Below are 16,363 nucleotides of genomic sequence, written 5' to 3' on the forward strand. Positions count from 1 at the left end.
TTTTCAGAACCCATTAATTTAAGAAGTATCTTCTATTAAAAAAAAATTTTTTTTATTTTGAAATGTGATTTCCCTATTGGTGTTTGGACAATCTATGGATTGTGTTTTTATATATTTAATTTTAAAACATTCTATGAAAACACTTTTAAAACGTCAAACATTGTGGTTATATGCGCATATGATCAACATAATATGCACAAAAAGAAAAATGTTTTTTTAATATATTGTAGGATTTAATGTTGTAATTTTATTTCTCACAAACATGTCTGAATACGAAAAGGTGCGTACAGGAAAATTATTGTTGAAGGGGGAAAAAGAGAAGTAAGTGTAGCTATTGACATTTACCAATTATTATTAAAAGATTAATTTGTTGTTTTAAGGAAAAAGAAGCGAAAACATAAAAGTCAAAAACCTAAACAGCAACCAAAAGTTGACATTGATGCTATTCAGCATGGAAATTGGTGGAAAACCAAAACTGTTGAAGACATAAAGGGGCCAGTAGCCATTGAGTTTGGTAAACACACATACATTAAAGCACTAGACAATGGTTTGTTTACATTAGGAGCTCCTCACAGTGATGGAGAAGGCCCCTACCCTGAGGAAATTTTAACAGCTATTCAGATTAATGAGAGAAAAATAGCTCTAAAATCTGGATATGGAAAGTATTTGAGTGTCGATAAAAATGGTGCAGTGGTTGGAAGATCTGATGCAATTGGTTCTAAAGAGCAGTGGGAACCAGTGTTTGAAGTAAGTATTAACATAATGGTTTTATTTTGTTAATTATTGTTAATTTTAGAATGGTCAGATGGCACTTTCAGCATATACAGACTGTTTTATTTCTATTCATTCTAAGGACGACTCAGTTATTGCTCTAAGTAAAGTAGCAAGCAAAGATGAAATTCTTCAAATAAGATCCCAAACTATAAAAGAACATAATCCTTTAAAAGATGTACCAACTGAGGAGCAAGGAAGTTTAGAAGAGATTGAAGTTAACTATGTGTAAGTTGTTTTTTTCAATATGTATCTCTATAATTATAGTTTTGTTTATTTTTAGGAGAAAGTTTCAGAAATTTCAGGATAAACGTTTAAGAATTTGCACAGAGGATAAAGGGGCGCTGGAGTCTGCAAAATCAAGTGGAACTTTGCATGAAACTTTATTGGACAGAAGGAGTAAAATGAAATCAGACAGATACTGCAAATAATTAATTTATTACTAAAATTAAAATAATCTGTACATTAAAACATATTTTATAGAAAAAATACATTTGCAATAATTTCAGGCAGTTTATCCCTAAAATAATACGAGTGGTAGTAGTTGGTGGAACAATAGTAGAGAAAAATAAGGGGGAAGGGAGTAAGAGAAACATATTAACAGAAAAGGACACAAACATTCCAAATTACATTAATAGTAATAGTCATATGATTATATTTTAGTACTATTTTGCCATTTTTCTTTTAATTTCTTAATAACGATTACACTGTTTACACTTAGCAAATAATATACATTATATAAATTATTAAGATACAGATTTCGAAAAGCTTATTACTATTGTAATAGTTTATTACTATTAGCTTCGATTTTGAGTATCGTTCTGTTGGGTGTCCTTTTCGTAAAAAAAAACTATAATAAAGAGCGAGAGGAAAAAATAACTTAAAAACTGGCAACATTTTAAGGTGAAAAATCTTTGCTTGCAAAAGACAAGTAGATAATGATATTATATTGTTTAATTACTAAATTATATTTCAACTAATTTCCGGCGATTTGCCTCTGGATGCCTTCAACCATTCGACAAATTCGTCTAACATTACCGGCCCTGTNGAGATATCGATTCGACAAATTCGTCTAACATTACCGGCCCTGTAATACGTTTGGTTATTTATTTTATGAATACAATTAATTATTATTAATCAAATATCAAATTAAATGAAATTAGTTAATTAGTGCTTACAGGCTCCATCCACGTCATAATTCGACAAGTCATTGCTGATCGTTTTGGAAAATTCAAGAATATTACACCATTGGTCTTTGTTAATGACTTTGTACTTTGATTGATCGAGGAACTGACTAAACTGGGTGTAGAGGGGCCAGTGCTTGCCCAGTAAAAGCTGTAGCATGGCCTTTGCAGTCTCAATATCCATACTCCTTTGGTCTTTATCCTGAAATTAATTAAAGAAAACTGTAATTAGGTGCATCAAAAATTAATACTGAAAAAAATGATGGTATTGCTTTTTGTTGGTGGATAATTATACAACTTCTTAGTTAAAATGCAAAGAGAAATATAGCCGATGAATTTTTATACGACCTACGAAATTATTATTAGCATCTAAGGAATAAAACTAAAAAAAAAATGATTAAAAATTAAAATCCGGTAGTTTTTGGGTGATGCGAGCACATCGACAGACCTAGCAATAATTTTGTTTATATATATAAATTGAAGTAGAATATTAATTCCTCTAAATAAAACAGAAATAACAAAATTGTATTACTCGTGCAAAATCAAATGCATATCTGTAGATAGCTTTGAATTGATTGTGGTCATTGAGAAGTCCACGTAAATGGTCCAGTCTGTTTTGCAGTTTCTGTATTGTGTCACATTCGAGTTGACTGAGACCTCTTAGCCACTCTTCTTGAGTGAAAAAGCCCATTTGCCGGGCCTGCATTTTGTATGCCAACACTAACATGACCACATTCTCGGGTTCTACTCCTATATCCTCGCAAAATTTTTCCATCCCATCCGGACCCAAGGTGTCTGGATCGTCTGGATTGGTATATTCTCTGAACCACGCTAAACATCTCTTTTGACTAAATGATGAGCTCTCTTCAACCCTTGAGTACCGCCTGGAACTAAAAAGAATAGATTTTTTTTATTTAAACATTGGAAACACATTTAAAAGTTGAAAAACACTATTATTTTTCAGTTTTTGAATTAAAAGTAGTTATAAGGCATGGTACTATAGTTAGACGTTATAAAGAAAACCGAAATATGGTTATTTAAGACCTTTAGATACTACAAGCAAGCTCAAATTACTATCTATTAACAAACCTTTAATTACAAAATAATTTTAATTAAAACAATTCTGCTATGGCATGCTATGTGATATATAACACACATATGAAATATAAGAAATTGATTAGATATAGTTTCTAAAGCTCTACCTAATAGAGGGAATCCCATAATATAAGTTTTTTAAATACGTGCATTATTTTTACAACAAATTTAATTTTTTTAAAATAATCTATTAATGAANATTTATTTCCGTAGCCCCTTTGTTTTCCTAACAGACTCTTGGTCCAAATAGTATCTTCATCCAGTGAAAAGATTGGCTACTCCTTCCTATTCTGAGCCAGTTTTGGCATTTTATTATGTCTGCTTCTCTTTAATGCTTTACTCCACTTGCTGCTTCTAGTATGTCTATAACTAGCCCTTCATGATTTAGAAGGTGTCCTACTATCCTATCTTGTTGTTTATTTATTTCCGTAGCCCCTTTGTTTTCCTAACAGACTCTTGGTCCAAATAGTATCTTCATCCAGTGAAAAGATTGGCTACTCCTTCCTATTCTGAGCCAGTTTTGGCATTTTATTATGTCTGCTTCTCGTTAATGTTTTACTCCTATTGAGGCTTCTAATATATCTCTTACTAGCTCTTCATGCCCTGGAAAGTGTTCTAGTTTCCTATCTTGTTGTTTTTTTATTTATTTACTCCAAATATACGCGAGCACAGAAGTGATTTTTTTCAACTCTAATCTTAGCTTCACCTTTCTCACATACCAACATTGAGGATGATCATTTGAAGGATGTCCCTCCTCAGAACAATGGGACACGTACAAACTGTAAATATAATTTTTATTTTAGTTATTGCATCATGAATCCTGGCTTACTGAAAGTATACGTCAATAAAAACTCCCTTATGTCAAATGATGTTGGAAAACGAGAAATATAATAAATATTAAGTGTCATGGAACAATTAATCTATCTGTCTATCTGTAAATCCGTAAGTTATTAATTAATACTCCATTATTTTAATTATTTCTTGCGAAATGATCTAAGTTTATCAGGGTTCTCTTTATTTCAGCATCCCCACAACCTACAGTAAAAAAAATAATAAAAACAAAAAAAGTTATTAAATGTAATAGTGTTGGGATCGATGTAACTGGTAAAATAATTTTTAGTTATCTTTAATACAAGTACAAATACGTATATTAGTTGATAAGATTTATTTTTGGGACAAGTATACTACGGTCTAATGATCATAAATATTGCCATACAAAATTACCAATCACAAATTATATACTGACAGTAATTGATCATCTACAGGACACAAAAAATTTAGTATTTAAATAAAAATAAGGAATTTCAATGGCTGTGATTAATGCTCAATGTTGTTTTCACTTTTTTATTTCGCTTTTTTGAATACATATTATACGATATACCTACATATATGAACATTACAAAAATAAATACAAATATATATAACTAAGTTATATTACAACATATCTATTAACAGCTACTTGAAACAAATTCGACATTGGCATAAATGAAATCAAAGTAAACTTTAAAACGGTTTATACTGCACATTCTTTTATAAAAGCTTTTCTTATCAGGGGCCTATTTTCGACGATATATGTATATTTCATTTCATTTCAGTTTTTGTTGTTATTTACATGTCTTGTTTAAGTTGATAAATTCCTGTTTTTTTTTTTAACATTGTGACAATACAATAATTAAGAGCATGCTTTTGTTTTATATCTTGTTATTGATGGTTTAATTTTGTTTGTATTCTTTTGTTCCTTTGTTATCCAACCATACATGTAATAGATGTCGCTGTATACCTTACTACAAACATATTTGATGTGATAAAACATAAAATTCAATAGATGTCGTAAGTCGTTACATATCACACATTCAATATTTTATGTCGTGGTTACTGTTGTCATTTCAATTTTATGGAACAATAAATAAATAATTAACTGTTTGTGCAATAAAACTGAATTAAATGGATATCTCAAAAATATTGAAAAAAAAAACTGATGTTACTAAAACAAAATCCTTCGACTTCTAGTTAACATGGTTGAATTGTTTGTACAATTTAATTTAAGGAACTGTTTAATGACTATATTATACATATATGTAACAAATTTTTCACCTTGGTTAATGAGATACTTTTATAATTAATTGGTCTAAATTCATTGTTGTGGTATTAAAATTTAGATTTGCTTGTTTTTGATGATTTCTATTGCCCTAAAACATTTCTAATTAGTGCTCAATTTTACTTATATCTCAAAGGTTATGTGTAATGTGTTTGTTTACAAGATCCATATATTAGTATTTAGTCATAATTAAGAGTTTTGTGATTTGGAAATTGATAAAATAGGTAAGTGGTATAAGTGTAACATGATACAATGACTACTTACATAGATAATCCTAAAACCATACTGATAGGTAATATTCGTAATATTTATTCGTGCATCAAAGATCACTGCATATATTAAACCCTTTGTAGATCTATTATCTATGTGCATATTTGAAAAGTGCGGTATCTTTAAAATGACGCAACGCATGCTTACAATTTTCTGTCATTTATTTACCGTAAAATAAAAATAAACGAGTTCTCAACGCTTACAAGTAATGCTTGCTTTAGATATACCAAAAAAGAAATAAAATATCCATTTTAAACTATATAATAGCCTATTTCTTCTTTTTTATAAATGTCACTTTCAGTTTTCATTTACTACCTCACAAACTCTTCATTATTTTATTGCTGCGGACGTTTTCAGTATCAGGCTTAAAAATTCTCACCATCTCTTTCACTTTTTTGTGTGGAATATTTTCTTACGTGATACAGATACGTTTTTTAACTGATTTTACTATACAATAGATAACAAAAACATATGGATTTTTTCATTAACATTAGTGTTTCTTCTTTATATGCATTATTTATGTACGTCTTTAGTAGGGCAACGCTTCTTCCTGATTTTGTGAAACGGAAAATACAAAAGTTCTTAGAAATGTCAAAACTTATCACTATTCCTTTTTTACACCATCACTTTTGTAATTAATAACACCATTTCAATGAGAAATTGATAAGTAATATAACAGTTGTATTTATAATAAACAAAATATATTCAGAGAACNATTTATATTTCTTAAAAATATTGGCCTCATTTTTTGGAACTCCAACCCTATTTTTATAGCGAGGCAAATGATTAGAATCAATCAAGGACCAGTCGAGTCAATGTTTTCCAAATGTATAATATGAATGCGGTAAGGCCCGCCTCCTGCGCATCTGAAGGTTCATGTCATTCTAAACTACCTATACGCATACTTGCGACAAACATTATTTTCGAATATTTACTCAAGCTCCCATTGTGTTGGATATCAAAATAAAGGTATTCAAAATGCGATTTCAAAAATATGCAATCGTTCAAAACTTTATAACTTGTAGGGTTTTAAAAACTAAAAAATAATAATATGTCGTTTTAAAAACAAAACGAATACAAAATTTATTAATAATTGGGTAATATATTCGTTTTTCACAGACAATAATTTAACTTACTCATAATATCGTTTACCTCAATAATATGTTTAACAGATGACAAAAAAGAAAAATTGATGTATGAACGATATCGATAGGTCGTTTAAGAGGAATTTACTTTTATCTTTTTCGGAACACTATGCATACATAAGCTGAAGCTTTTAATTGCTCTTTTACGTGAATCTTTGATATATTCTTCGGAATATTGCTGCTTTCTTTTTGTACCGATTGGCGCGCTCATTTTATCGGATAATCTCATATTGATACGTCTGCAATAGTAAAGAAATAATTAATTCGTTAACATACAAATAATTCGTAATTAATAATTTATACTTACGATAAACTACCGAAGTAAGAATGTTCTAATAATCTTTTAAGGGTTACCCTTTTCATAGGGTCGTATTCCAACATTAATCTTAGCACATTTTTTGCGTTATCACTTAGATTTTCTAAAACGGCATTCAAACCTTTTCCTCGTTGTTTTGGAAAATTTTGAAAATTTTGAGATCTACTTGAGAAATATTTTATTTTTAAGCATGTTTTTCGACGGGGTGTGACTTACTTGTTAGTAAATTTATTAAGAACTCTGACTGGTGGTGTGCCAAGTATGGCATGGATTTTAGCCAACTGATCTATTTCATTTGAACCAGCAAAAAGTGGCGTTAGGGTTATCAGTTCGTAAAAAACACATCCAGCAGCCCAGATATCCATTTTAGGTCCATAATATCCCTTTGTCAATAAACATTCCGGTGCTCTGTACCATCTTGTAGATATATATTCTGTGTATGGTGGTTTACTGTATATACCCCGAATAGAACCCAGGTCTGCTAATTTTACCCTTTCCTGCTTTAAGAATAAAAGTTTTTGTATTATTTCAAACCCTCATTGTAATTATTTAAACGTAAATTTAGTATAAAATACGTCGTCTAGTATTTTAGCCACCTATTCGTAATTGCCTGTTAGAAAATAAAATTATTTATGCAACTATTATGAAAAGTTACCTGAAAAGAATATTGAAGAGTTGAATGGGTTTTAGGCAAGTTAATCAAAATATTTTCTGGTTTGACATCTCGATGAAAGAGGCCCATTTTATGGAGGTGATAAAGCCCTTTCAAAACTTCGTGCAGGTAAAATCGAGCTTTGTGTTCCGGGAAACCCCTACAAAAGAACAATTTAACATTGATGTATATTTCCCAGAAATACATTTATACAGCGTTGGTAAACAATTCTCTTTTCGTGCCTTCTCGTTTTGTACTGTATTTAAACATTATTTATCCGTTTTATATTCTCGTTTTGTACTTTACGCTTATGCATCATGTGTTTACGTTTTGTAGCATAACAAATTTGAAATAAATACATTTTTCATTTAAAATTAGAAAAAGGCAACACGAACGAAGCGAGCGTTGTCGTGGTTGATTCTAGGAAAAATCCTTCGAAAATAATAATTTCTTCGGTAAAAATGCTCTAGGAAAAAATGCCCTATCTCCATAAAATTACTTTATGTGTTACATAGTATCCATAAATTCTTATTTAGGCTACTGGTACAAAGTTGGTACACCTAATTTATTTATTTAAACTTGAAATCTGCTTATCTACTGTGATAGTAGGTCAATTAGCAATTGTTAAATAGCTGAATCAATAATTATAATCAATTAGGGTCGAGAATCAAAAAGTCGAGAGCAGAATTCAAGATGACGATGATGCAGGGCGGTGAGGCGGCTTATCGTCTTCACTCACCCTGCTATAGTTCCCTACCATTTCAACCTTCCCTAATTATCTACTAATGTAGGCTAAGATTATTATTAATAAATTATTAATTAATTATAGTTAAATTTTTAAATTTAGAGTTAACATTTACAGTGTGCAGACGAACATAAATCAATACATTTCTTAGTTAATTTTAACAAACTGATATATTTTTATAATTACGATAAGAAGTTAGGCATATTAGGTATACTTTTTTTACCTCTTTTTTATCTTCATTAAATCGTACAAACTCATGTCCATTAAATCAAAAATTAAAATTAGTCTGCCACATGAATCGTCACTAGAACAAAAGCACATTTCAATAATTGTAATTTTTCGTTATTGTCAACGATTTTATTTTCTGTTATGCATAATTTCAGCTTACTAGTAATATTCTAGTGGATTTAAAATGTTTGGATGGGGTAGAATTTTACGTAAAGCTACAACTTCGGCGCAATCTAATACTTCTTCGGACCTTAAATCAAAATATAATTTTAAATAAAAAAGTNTCAACTGTTTAGATTGTCTTGTTACAAGAATGTCATTAAATTCCCATTTACTACTGATGTAGATAGATTGTAAGAAATACCTAAAACAATTTGTTCGACTTCTTATAAATTCGACCTATTAATAGCAGGTTTATAAATTATTTTGTTATTCTCAAAGACAAAATTAAATTATCTTAATCACAATAAATGTTGAAATTGTCTCCCGTTGACTTCAAAACACTTCTTCTGAGAGTACCTTCAGTAGTGGGTTTCATGTGATTCCAAATTGATGTGCGATAGGCCTGCTCTTTAATGTTTTCTTACTGATCACAATCTAATGGTGTCAAATAGATTAAAAAATTCAATGGTACAGTAAAATACAGGATATTTTATTTATAATAAGGAAGTTGGTATTAACTTCCGGTGTAACCGGAAGCGTTACAATATTGAAAATATTGTAAAAATGTTTATCAGGTCAAATAAAAATGAATCGCAAAACTCGAGAACGGCAGGACCAATTTTGATATTTTTTTTAATATTCCTTGAAGTTAGAGAAAGGTTTTTATTAAGAGAAAAATTGGAAAAACTGCCTAGAAAAACGTAAAAACCTTACTTTTCTTTTCTCATAAAACCACAGGGTAAATCAAAACATCTGCCCCAAACATTTGACGTCAATTAAAACCTCAGTTTTATTTTCCCATTCAAACCACATCTGTCCCTAGCTGTCAAGCATTTAACGTCAATCAAAACAAAAGGCGCTTTAGGATTATTTTTGGTTGACTAGGCTGTATGGATATTAATCGATGCCTGCCCAAAACAATGTTCGAATAAAAGAAAGGGTTTGCGTGGTATCAAAGAAAATAAAATTACTAACGAATATGTCATCATTACCTCTTCTGTGCGCGGCATTTTCTTGGTTGTTTTTGAATTTTCCCTTCTCTTCTTTATTTCTTTATTTTTTTTGTTGGATTTCGACAAGCCAATAACTTCTGACAGAACGAAGTCTGTCGGGCAACTAGTCACTAATAATATAATTATTTGTATTGGTAGAAGTCAATAATTTCATTATCTTTTAGATCTAATTATCAAGAATCACGTAATATACAAACATTTTCTATTTCCCACCATGAAACATTATATACTGGTACCATTATTCATACTAAATTCTTTCATGTTGAATCACAAAAACATAAACTGGCTTTTTCCCTTTTAAGTCTTCATAAATTGATAACCGTAAAAAAATTTACTGATTCTTTATATCGTTCGGGAACCAATAACTCCTTGGGCAAAATACAAAAAAATAATAAAGACCTCAATAAAAAAGGATGCCCATCATCAGGTACATACGGATCTAGGAAAAAAGCATCGGAAAAAAATCCTCTCGGAAAAAATGTCCCTTTGGAAAAAAATCATCAAAAATTTATTCTAAACATTATCATATGGTTTAAAAAATCAACACTTCAAGTTATTGTTTTTCTTGATGATGATAACGTTGAATAGACAGCATGAGTTCTAGTTAATTACCTACTTGATTTGTTTTATTTATGCTAACAGGTGTAACGATAATATTATGTTGGGGGTTGATTTCCCATGAAGTATTTTTATTAATTACCTGGAAGAATATCAATACTTCACAAACAATTTGGTTTCTACTAATATTACAATTTAAAACAACAGGTGATAATCTTGCAGTTACTCGATCTATTCTTATTTCTATAGGGTTGTTCGGAAAGTCATTTCGTTTTTTTTTGTGGAAATGAAAGACAGTTTTCGTATAATAAACAAATACTTTATTAAATTATATATTGACCGTTCTGGTCCAACACCTTTTGCCATCTTTCTGGTAGTAGCATAATTCCACGCTCATAAAATTTTTGGTCTTTGCTGGCAAAAAACTGATCGAGGAGGTTTTTGACCTCCTCATTTGAGGTGAAGGTTTTACCGTCTAAAAAATTTTGGAGTGACCGGAACAAATAATAATCCGATGGTGCCACGTCTGGAGAATATGCTGGGTGTAGCATTGTATCCCATTCAAGCTGTAAAAGCTTTTGGCGAGTGACCAAATTTGACGTGACATTTTTCGTCCCCAGTGATGATGCCCTTCAAAAACGGATCATTTTCGTGACGTTTGAGAAGCGAATCGCAGACGTCAATGCGCGACACAAACGAAATGACTTTCCGAACAACCCTATATTAAATGTTATTACGAACATTCTGTACGTTTATTTCATTGTTCACCACTTTACAATTCCAATTAAATTTACCATTTAGTTTATCAACGGATTAACTTTTTCCGAGGGAGAATTATTTTCTGGGGGGTTTTTTACGATTTTTTTTCTGAAGGTTTTTTCTCCTGGGGGGCCTTTTTTCAGGGGCCTTTCCTCCCTATTACCGCTTCATACATATTTAATTGGGGTACACGCAATAAATCTTGTAAACGCCAGACTGAGAACTTAAAGCTAAAATATTATTATTCGAGATGGCTTAGTCTAGTTCGGTCAAATTTAAAAGTTATAAGATTCAGTTTAAAATAATTTTATGGAGAATTTCAGGGGTTTTTTCCGCGGATTTGTTTGCGTAAACCATTAATAATTGTAGATCTTTTCTTCAATGAACAAATGTTAGGTGTGTATATATATGTTGAGAAAAAATGTGGGCAAATTTTTCTATTTTCATTTAAAAAAATACAAATGCAAGTGGGATAAACTACAACACTATAAAGAATAGCCCATTACAAGTAATAATTCATTCATATTTAAAAATTAGTTTAAATTTAAATTTTAATTAGTTTTTGTGAATTTTAATTTATGCTTATCATGAAATGACAAAGGTGCTATCATCTCTTTGTGTATTGTCGAAAATTGGGAGAACATTGTCAATTAATAGTAATGGGTGGGATAGTAAGAGACAATTATTTCGAAAGGAAGTAAAAAAAATCAATTCGAAATGGAGTTTTATTATATCGATTAACAAAAAGCAAATTCTTTAATAAAGCGCTCCGTCAGTCCATTGTTTTATTCGATACCTACGCGTTCGATTGTCCAATAAAAGATTGAATCGATCTGAAAATTCGGCGATACGTGAAGTAGAATTTAAATTTAAAAGTTATTTCTAAGATGAAGGTCCTCGCGTTGCTTATATTTTTCGTTTGCATTCAGGTAAATTATTTCTTAATTTTTTAGAAAGCAGATTCAAATTTAGAAGGGGTATCATTTTTTGTGTTTTATTTTAGCTAGCTTATCCTACACCATGGTCGCACAGTGTCGATGAAGGTAAGTGACAAATAAAAAGTAAAATTATCAAATTATTTCCCAATATTAATGTTGCATTTTTAGTAGCAATAAACGACATGTAAATAAAGAAAAAGGTTAATCTTTTTATCAATAATATAATAAATAAATGGAATAAATACTTGCTGCTAAAACTATGTCAAAATAAGCTTGGTCAATGGAAAATATTAATTAAATAATTTAAGACATTAATATTAAAGTTTATATAAGGGAAATAGTTCGTGCAGCTGTTTTATTAGGTACAATAGTATTGATTAAATAACGTCGGTAAAACTGATATTCGAAAATTAATTTTCGTGCCTGAATTTTGATTTTAGGAGATAGTTAGATGTTATTTCGAAAAGGACTTTAAATTTTAACAATATTTGTATTTAATTTTTTTAGATGAAGAGACGTCTCACTCTTTAATAAAGAACATCTTCAATCCTGTTAAGCTAGTGTTGAATATTCCGAAATTTATTATTCGAAGAATAATAAACGTTGTCTTATTACCTCTTAAAATAGTAATCTTTCCTGTGAAAGTTGTTTTACAAATTGTCTTATTGCCCTATCGTTTTGTACGATGGATACTTAAAATTTTGCTGTTTCCTTTAAGGGCTCTGTCTTTCATAATTGGGGAAGTTTTCGGAGAGTTAATGAATTAGTGTAAACACTATAGCGAAAAAACAATTAATAAATAATTTTTGAAGGATTATATGCATTTTATTGATTACACGGATAACCGCCACTTTATTTTTTTCAGTTGTGGAAATACAATCGCCCACCGTGATAGAGAAATTATTAAATCCCCTTTATTACTTTCAAGGATTCGTTATAAATGTAATAAGGACAATTCTGAAGATCGTATTGACCCCCCTAAAAATATTGTTCATCCCCGTCAATATAACCTTATGGTTTCTAAGGATTATATTGTTCCCGCTTCGTGTACTTTGTTACCCTCTTAGAGTACTCTTGGCGTTTTTAGGTGAATTCTCCTTTATATTGCTTAATTAAAAGGTAAAACATTATATCTATTAATTTATTGCCCCCAACCCAAATAAAACATATCTGAATATACCGTATCTTTTTATTTAAAACTGGCTTTCCCCGCTGCTTCGCTCGCGGAAATTAATATTGTTTCTCCATAAAACCTTTTAACTCCCAATTCACCCTTACAACGTTTTAATTTTATGTAATGTCACCATCTTAGATTTCAAATACAAACAACATTTCATCTTTAAGGGTTGATTTTTAAAAAATGGCAAAACACGTATTTGCCTAATTTCAAAAATGAAGAACCTTCGAGTAAATCCGAGTACAAATAAAATATACCCCATGCAAACGTTGCAACCACTTTTCATTGGAATAATAATATCGAACAGCATATATGCGAAGCTTCAAGTAAATTCAATCACAAATAAAGTATGTCCCAAACAAAAATTGCAACACCTTTTTACCATCCCCCCCCCCTTTGGAGGTTGAATTTTTTAAAATGTCGAGATATGTCTTTCAGAAATTAAATAAAAGACCATAGAGACCAAGTTTCAAGTAAATCTGACGACAAATACTATATGTTCCATTTAAACATTGCAACTCATCTTCACCACTCACCCCCCCCAACAGAGATTGAATTTTTTAACCAGTTTCAAGTAAATCGGACCAAAAACAAACATGCAATCTTTGCAAACCCCTTTCAGCTTCCTAAAGAGGTAGAATTTTGTAAAATGTTGAAATAGGTATGTATGTCACTAATTGTATATGAAAAAACAAGCCAAGTTTCAGGTAAATCTGACTATAAATAAAACACCATACTTAACCATAGACAACATTACGTTTAGCTGTCAGTTGCGTTTTGTTATACCATTTTTAACAAATGAACGGCTAGACTGATGTTTTGACTGATAAATTTTTCGTTTTGCTGTCAATTTCGTTTTGTCATTCCATGTCAGTTGCGTTTACATATACCACATTTTTCTCGTGGAAAGTGATAAAAAGTATCCTATGTCCTTCTCCCGGTTGTAAGATACCTCCCCATCAATTTTCAGCCAAATCGGTTCAGCCGTTCTTGAGTTATAGATAGTGTAACTAAGACGACTTTCTTTTATATATATAGATATTAAAACGATGAATTAGATTAAAATTAAAAAATATATTTTTGAATTTCCGATGTCACCCCATATAATTATACTTACGACATGCCGCATAATTAAATGAAATATTGGAAAAATGTGATTTTGACCCGAAAAAGTAAAGACAAGAACTATATCGAAATAAGAAATAATTTAGTGTAGTAATCAATAAATAATACAAAATAGGACAAACGATCTATTCCTATATAAACTTTAATTACTAATATTATTGCTTTTCTTATTTCTTTGGTAGAATTACTCGGCATTGCAGCATAACCAGCGTCATTAACTGCTACCCGGTTGGATCCGCTAGGTACTGAATCTAAACCGAGTATCCAGCCGATAACGCCCTCTTGAGCGTCTGTTATTATTTCTAACCTTTTCTGTCCATTGAATTTTTAACATCACCCTGTTATACCTGTTTTTTGAATAGTTAATACTGGAAAAAATAATATGTGATTCAATATTTCGGAAAGTATGACCCAAAACCGTGTGAAATTCAAGTTTCTGCTTTTTCTTTTTATGGAATGAAACAAAAAAAAAAGTAACAGATCATGGTCTTTCCCACGGATACATTTCGCGGTGGTAACCTTTTTGTAAGTTTCCGGCCACGGATCTACATTTCAAAGGGGCTTCCGCAAGAAATTGCAGAAATGCCAAAACAGAAATAATAGGGGTAATTTGTTATACAATTTGTCCAGTTCGGACCAACAGGCACACACACACACATACACATGTATGTATACTTGGGTACGTGTTTATAACGTGAACTTTTGTCCGGTCCGGTCGCTGTCCGTAACTAGAAGCAGAACCTTCCGGTTAACGCGCTAAAACAACAATTTACACAGATAAATTGTGGGAACGGCAGTTTGGACTCCGTCTCGTGGAAAATCGTTTTATCTTCAGCGAGCAATTGTAAATGGACCTGCATATCTGTACGTATGTTTTTACATTCATACATACATACGCGCACCACCCTTACATTCTTGTGTGAAAGTGCAAAAATAGAAGTAACATAAGTACATAAGGCTATTACACTAATTTTATTGTGGTGCAAATAAAAACCTTTATGAATAACGCTTGATTCATCATTAAGATTGATCCAAAGATTATTCAAATTTGAATCAACTAATTCGAATTTTTGTTTTAAGGAGGATGGATTTTTAATATCGATCAAGTTCTCATACTTCGACATAGTTAACAGTGCGTTTTAGAAAATACTACAAATGGCACAGTGAACGCCATCTGTAGCACGATGCTACATTTTAGGATTACGTATGCTCCAACAAGGTCCACTTGTGTGGATATCTACTTGCTGAAAACGAATCCCGGCGTAGCCAACCTCAACGTGATAGGCACGTTAGCTTAATCGCATAAAATAATTCGAAGTAGTCCGTATTCTGTCGAAACTACCAGACGCGGATCGCGATTTCGATCTTTTTGGATTTCATCAGCGCGTCGCTGGCAACCCGACCAACTTTTACCTGCTGTCTTAACAGTACGTTTTAGAAAATACCACAAATGGCACAGTATACACAGAATACAGACTACTTCGAATTATTTTATAGTTAACAATGATTATTTAGTTTGATTTGTGAAAGGATTCTGTACTCACAATCACTGGCTATCTGACTCCTCTGGAAAATTTTTTTTAGAAGATTTTTTAAGTTTTAATAGATGTTCGTTTATGGTTAGATACAGAGTGATTACTTTTCGCAGAATTTTCTATATTTCTACCGGAAACATCGTATCTCGCGGAACCTCTGTGATCCGTCCACGGAACATTAGGATTCCACGAAACACCATTTGGGGACTGCTGTTCAAGTATTTATTTATTTCGACATTTTAGTAATGTGTATCACTTGGAATGCCTTATAGTTCGGTACTCCCGGACGCCTCCCGACCTGGCTCCTTCTAAAAGCCGGAACTGCCAGTCTCTACCCATATATAGGTACCCCTAGAACCTCCTAATTTATGTTCATACCTAATGTGGCAATTGAGATTTTGTCAACTGTCACAGTCCCCAAACCGACACGAAGAACAACCCCGCCACTTTAAGATGTCCTTTATCGATTTTTCATTTAGGGTAGATTTTCATTCCGAGATGATAATAGTGTAACAAAAAGGAGCGATTTTAGTTGAGGGTTTAACGAAAATGCAATTTTTTTACCTGAAAAATATTTGCTGTTGATACGAAC

At 31.3% G+C, this 16,363-nt stretch overlaps 4 protein-coding genes and 1 long non-coding RNA gene across 6 annotated transcripts; 3 read left to right on the forward strand and 2 right to left on the reverse strand.

Annotated features, from left to right (window-relative positions):
* Positions 1 to 145: 145 nt before the first annotated feature.
* LOC108735675 (protein FRG1 homolog) lies at positions 146 to 1,322 on the forward strand. Its single transcript, XM_018467744.2, has 4 exons — positions 146 to 321; positions 381 to 747; positions 797 to 999; positions 1,055 to 1,322. Exons 1-4 carry the CDS (start codon positions 263 to 265, stop codon positions 1,200 to 1,202), a joined length of 777 nt encoding a protein of 258 aa, XP_018323246.2. The 5' UTR covers positions 146 to 262; the 3' UTR covers positions 1,203 to 1,322.
* LOC108735676 (DCN1-like protein 4) lies at positions 1,191 to 5,491 on the reverse strand. Its single transcript, XM_025974700.1, has 4 exons — positions 5,413 to 5,491; positions 2,488 to 2,845; positions 1,950 to 2,157; positions 1,191 to 1,814 (listed from the first exon to the last, which is right to left on the reverse strand). Exons 1-4 carry the CDS (start codon positions 5,430 to 5,432, stop codon positions 1,744 to 1,746), a joined length of 657 nt encoding a protein of 218 aa, XP_025830485.1. The 5' UTR covers positions 5,433 to 5,491; the 3' UTR covers positions 1,191 to 1,743.
* Positions 3,259 to 4,270, forward strand: LOC112904523. The gene is made up of 2 exons (XR_003231164.1): positions 3,259 to 3,992; positions 4,074 to 4,270. It is a non-coding gene; the product is annotated as an uncharacterized LOC112904523 (long non-coding RNA).
* Positions 5,492 to 6,517: 1,026 nt separating the features above from the next.
* On the reverse strand, positions 6,518 to 8,751 carry LOC108735656 (MAPK/MAK/MRK overlapping kinase-like). The gene is made up of 6 exons (XM_018467711.2): positions 8,665 to 8,751; positions 8,500 to 8,580; positions 7,535 to 7,691; positions 7,096 to 7,376; positions 6,871 to 7,044; positions 6,518 to 6,802 (listed from the first exon to the last, which is right to left on the reverse strand). The coding sequence occupies exons 2-6, from the start codon at positions 8,538 to 8,540 to the stop codon at positions 6,637 to 6,639; spliced, it is 819 nt and encodes a 272-aa protein (XP_018323213.1). The 5' UTR covers positions 8,541 to 8,580; positions 8,665 to 8,751; the 3' UTR covers positions 6,518 to 6,636.
* A 3,031-nt stretch (positions 8,752 to 11,782) lies between these two features.
* LOC112904545 lies at positions 11,783 to 13,113 on the forward strand. Of its 2 annotated transcripts, none has more exons than XM_025974753.1 (3): positions 11,783 to 11,925; positions 12,000 to 12,039; positions 12,442 to 12,749. In XM_025974753.1, exons 1-3 carry the CDS (start codon positions 11,884 to 11,886, stop codon positions 12,699 to 12,701), a joined length of 342 nt encoding a protein of 113 aa, XP_025830538.1. In that variant the 5' UTR covers positions 11,783 to 11,883; the 3' UTR covers positions 12,702 to 12,749. The 2 variants fall into 2 exon arrangements, with proteins under 2 accessions (XP_025830538.1, XP_025830540.1); XM_025974755.1 differs by lacking the exon at positions 12,442 to 12,749 and adding an exon at positions 12,800 to 13,113 and having other exon boundaries at positions 11,785 to 11,925.
* Positions 13,114 to 16,363: the final 3,250 nt, after the last annotated feature.

The sequence above is a fragment of the Agrilus planipennis genome, unplaced genomic scaffold, assembly GCF_000699045.2.
Source record: "Agrilus planipennis isolate EAB-ADULT unplaced genomic scaffold, Apla_2.0 scaffold86, whole genome shotgun sequence".
Lineage (NCBI taxonomy): Eukaryota > Metazoa > Arthropoda > Insecta > Coleoptera > Buprestidae > Agrilus > Agrilus planipennis.

Excerpts from the sequence above, each read along its gene's own strand:
- LOC112904545 (XM_025974753.1), top strand. The coding sequence starts at position 11,884 with ATGAAGGTCCTCGCGTTGCTTATATTTTTCGTTTGCATTCAG. Across the intron at positions 11,926-11,999 it reads TATTTTTCGTTTGCATTCAG|CTAGCTTATCCTACACCATG; the intron begins GTAAATTATTTC and ends GTTTTATTTTAG. Across the intron at positions 12,040-12,441 it reads GTCGCACAGTGTCGATGAAG|ATGAAGAGACGTCTCACTCT; the intron begins GTAAGTGACAAA and ends TAATTTTTTTAG.
- LOC108735656 (XM_018467711.2), bottom strand. The coding sequence starts at position 8,540 with ATGGACATGAGTTTGTACGATTTAATGAAGATAAAAAAGAG. Across the intron at positions 7,377-7,534 it reads CTCTTCAATATTCTTTTCAG|GAAAGGGTAAAATTAGCAGA; the intron begins GTAACTTTTCAT and ends TTCTTAAAGCAG. Across the intron at positions 6,803-6,870 it reads TCTTACTTCGGTAGTTTATC|ACGTATCAATATGAGATTAT; the intron begins GTAAGTATAAAT and ends TTACTATTGCAG.
- LOC108735675 (XM_018467744.2), top strand. The coding sequence starts at position 263 with ATGTCTGAATACGAAAAGGTGCGTACAGGAAAATTATTGTTGAAGGGG. Across the intron at positions 322-380 it reads TTGAAGGGGGAAAAAGAGAA|GAAAAAGAAGCGAAAACATA; the intron begins GTAAGTGTAGCT and ends TGTTGTTTTAAG. Across the intron at positions 748-796 it reads AGTGGGAACCAGTGTTTGAA|AATGGTCAGATGGCACTTTC; the intron begins GTAAGTATTAAC and ends TGTTAATTTTAG.
- LOC108735676 (XM_025974700.1), bottom strand. The coding sequence starts at position 5,432 with ATGGTTTTAGGATTATCTAT. Across the intron at positions 2,846-5,412 it reads ATGGTTTTAGGATTATCTAT|TTCCAGGCGGTACTCAAGGG; the intron begins GTAAGTAGTCAT and ends TATTCTTTTTAG. Across the intron at positions 2,158-2,487 it reads ATGCATTTGATTTTGCACGA|GATAAAGACCAAAGGAGTAT; the intron begins GTAATACAATTT and ends AATTAATTTCAG.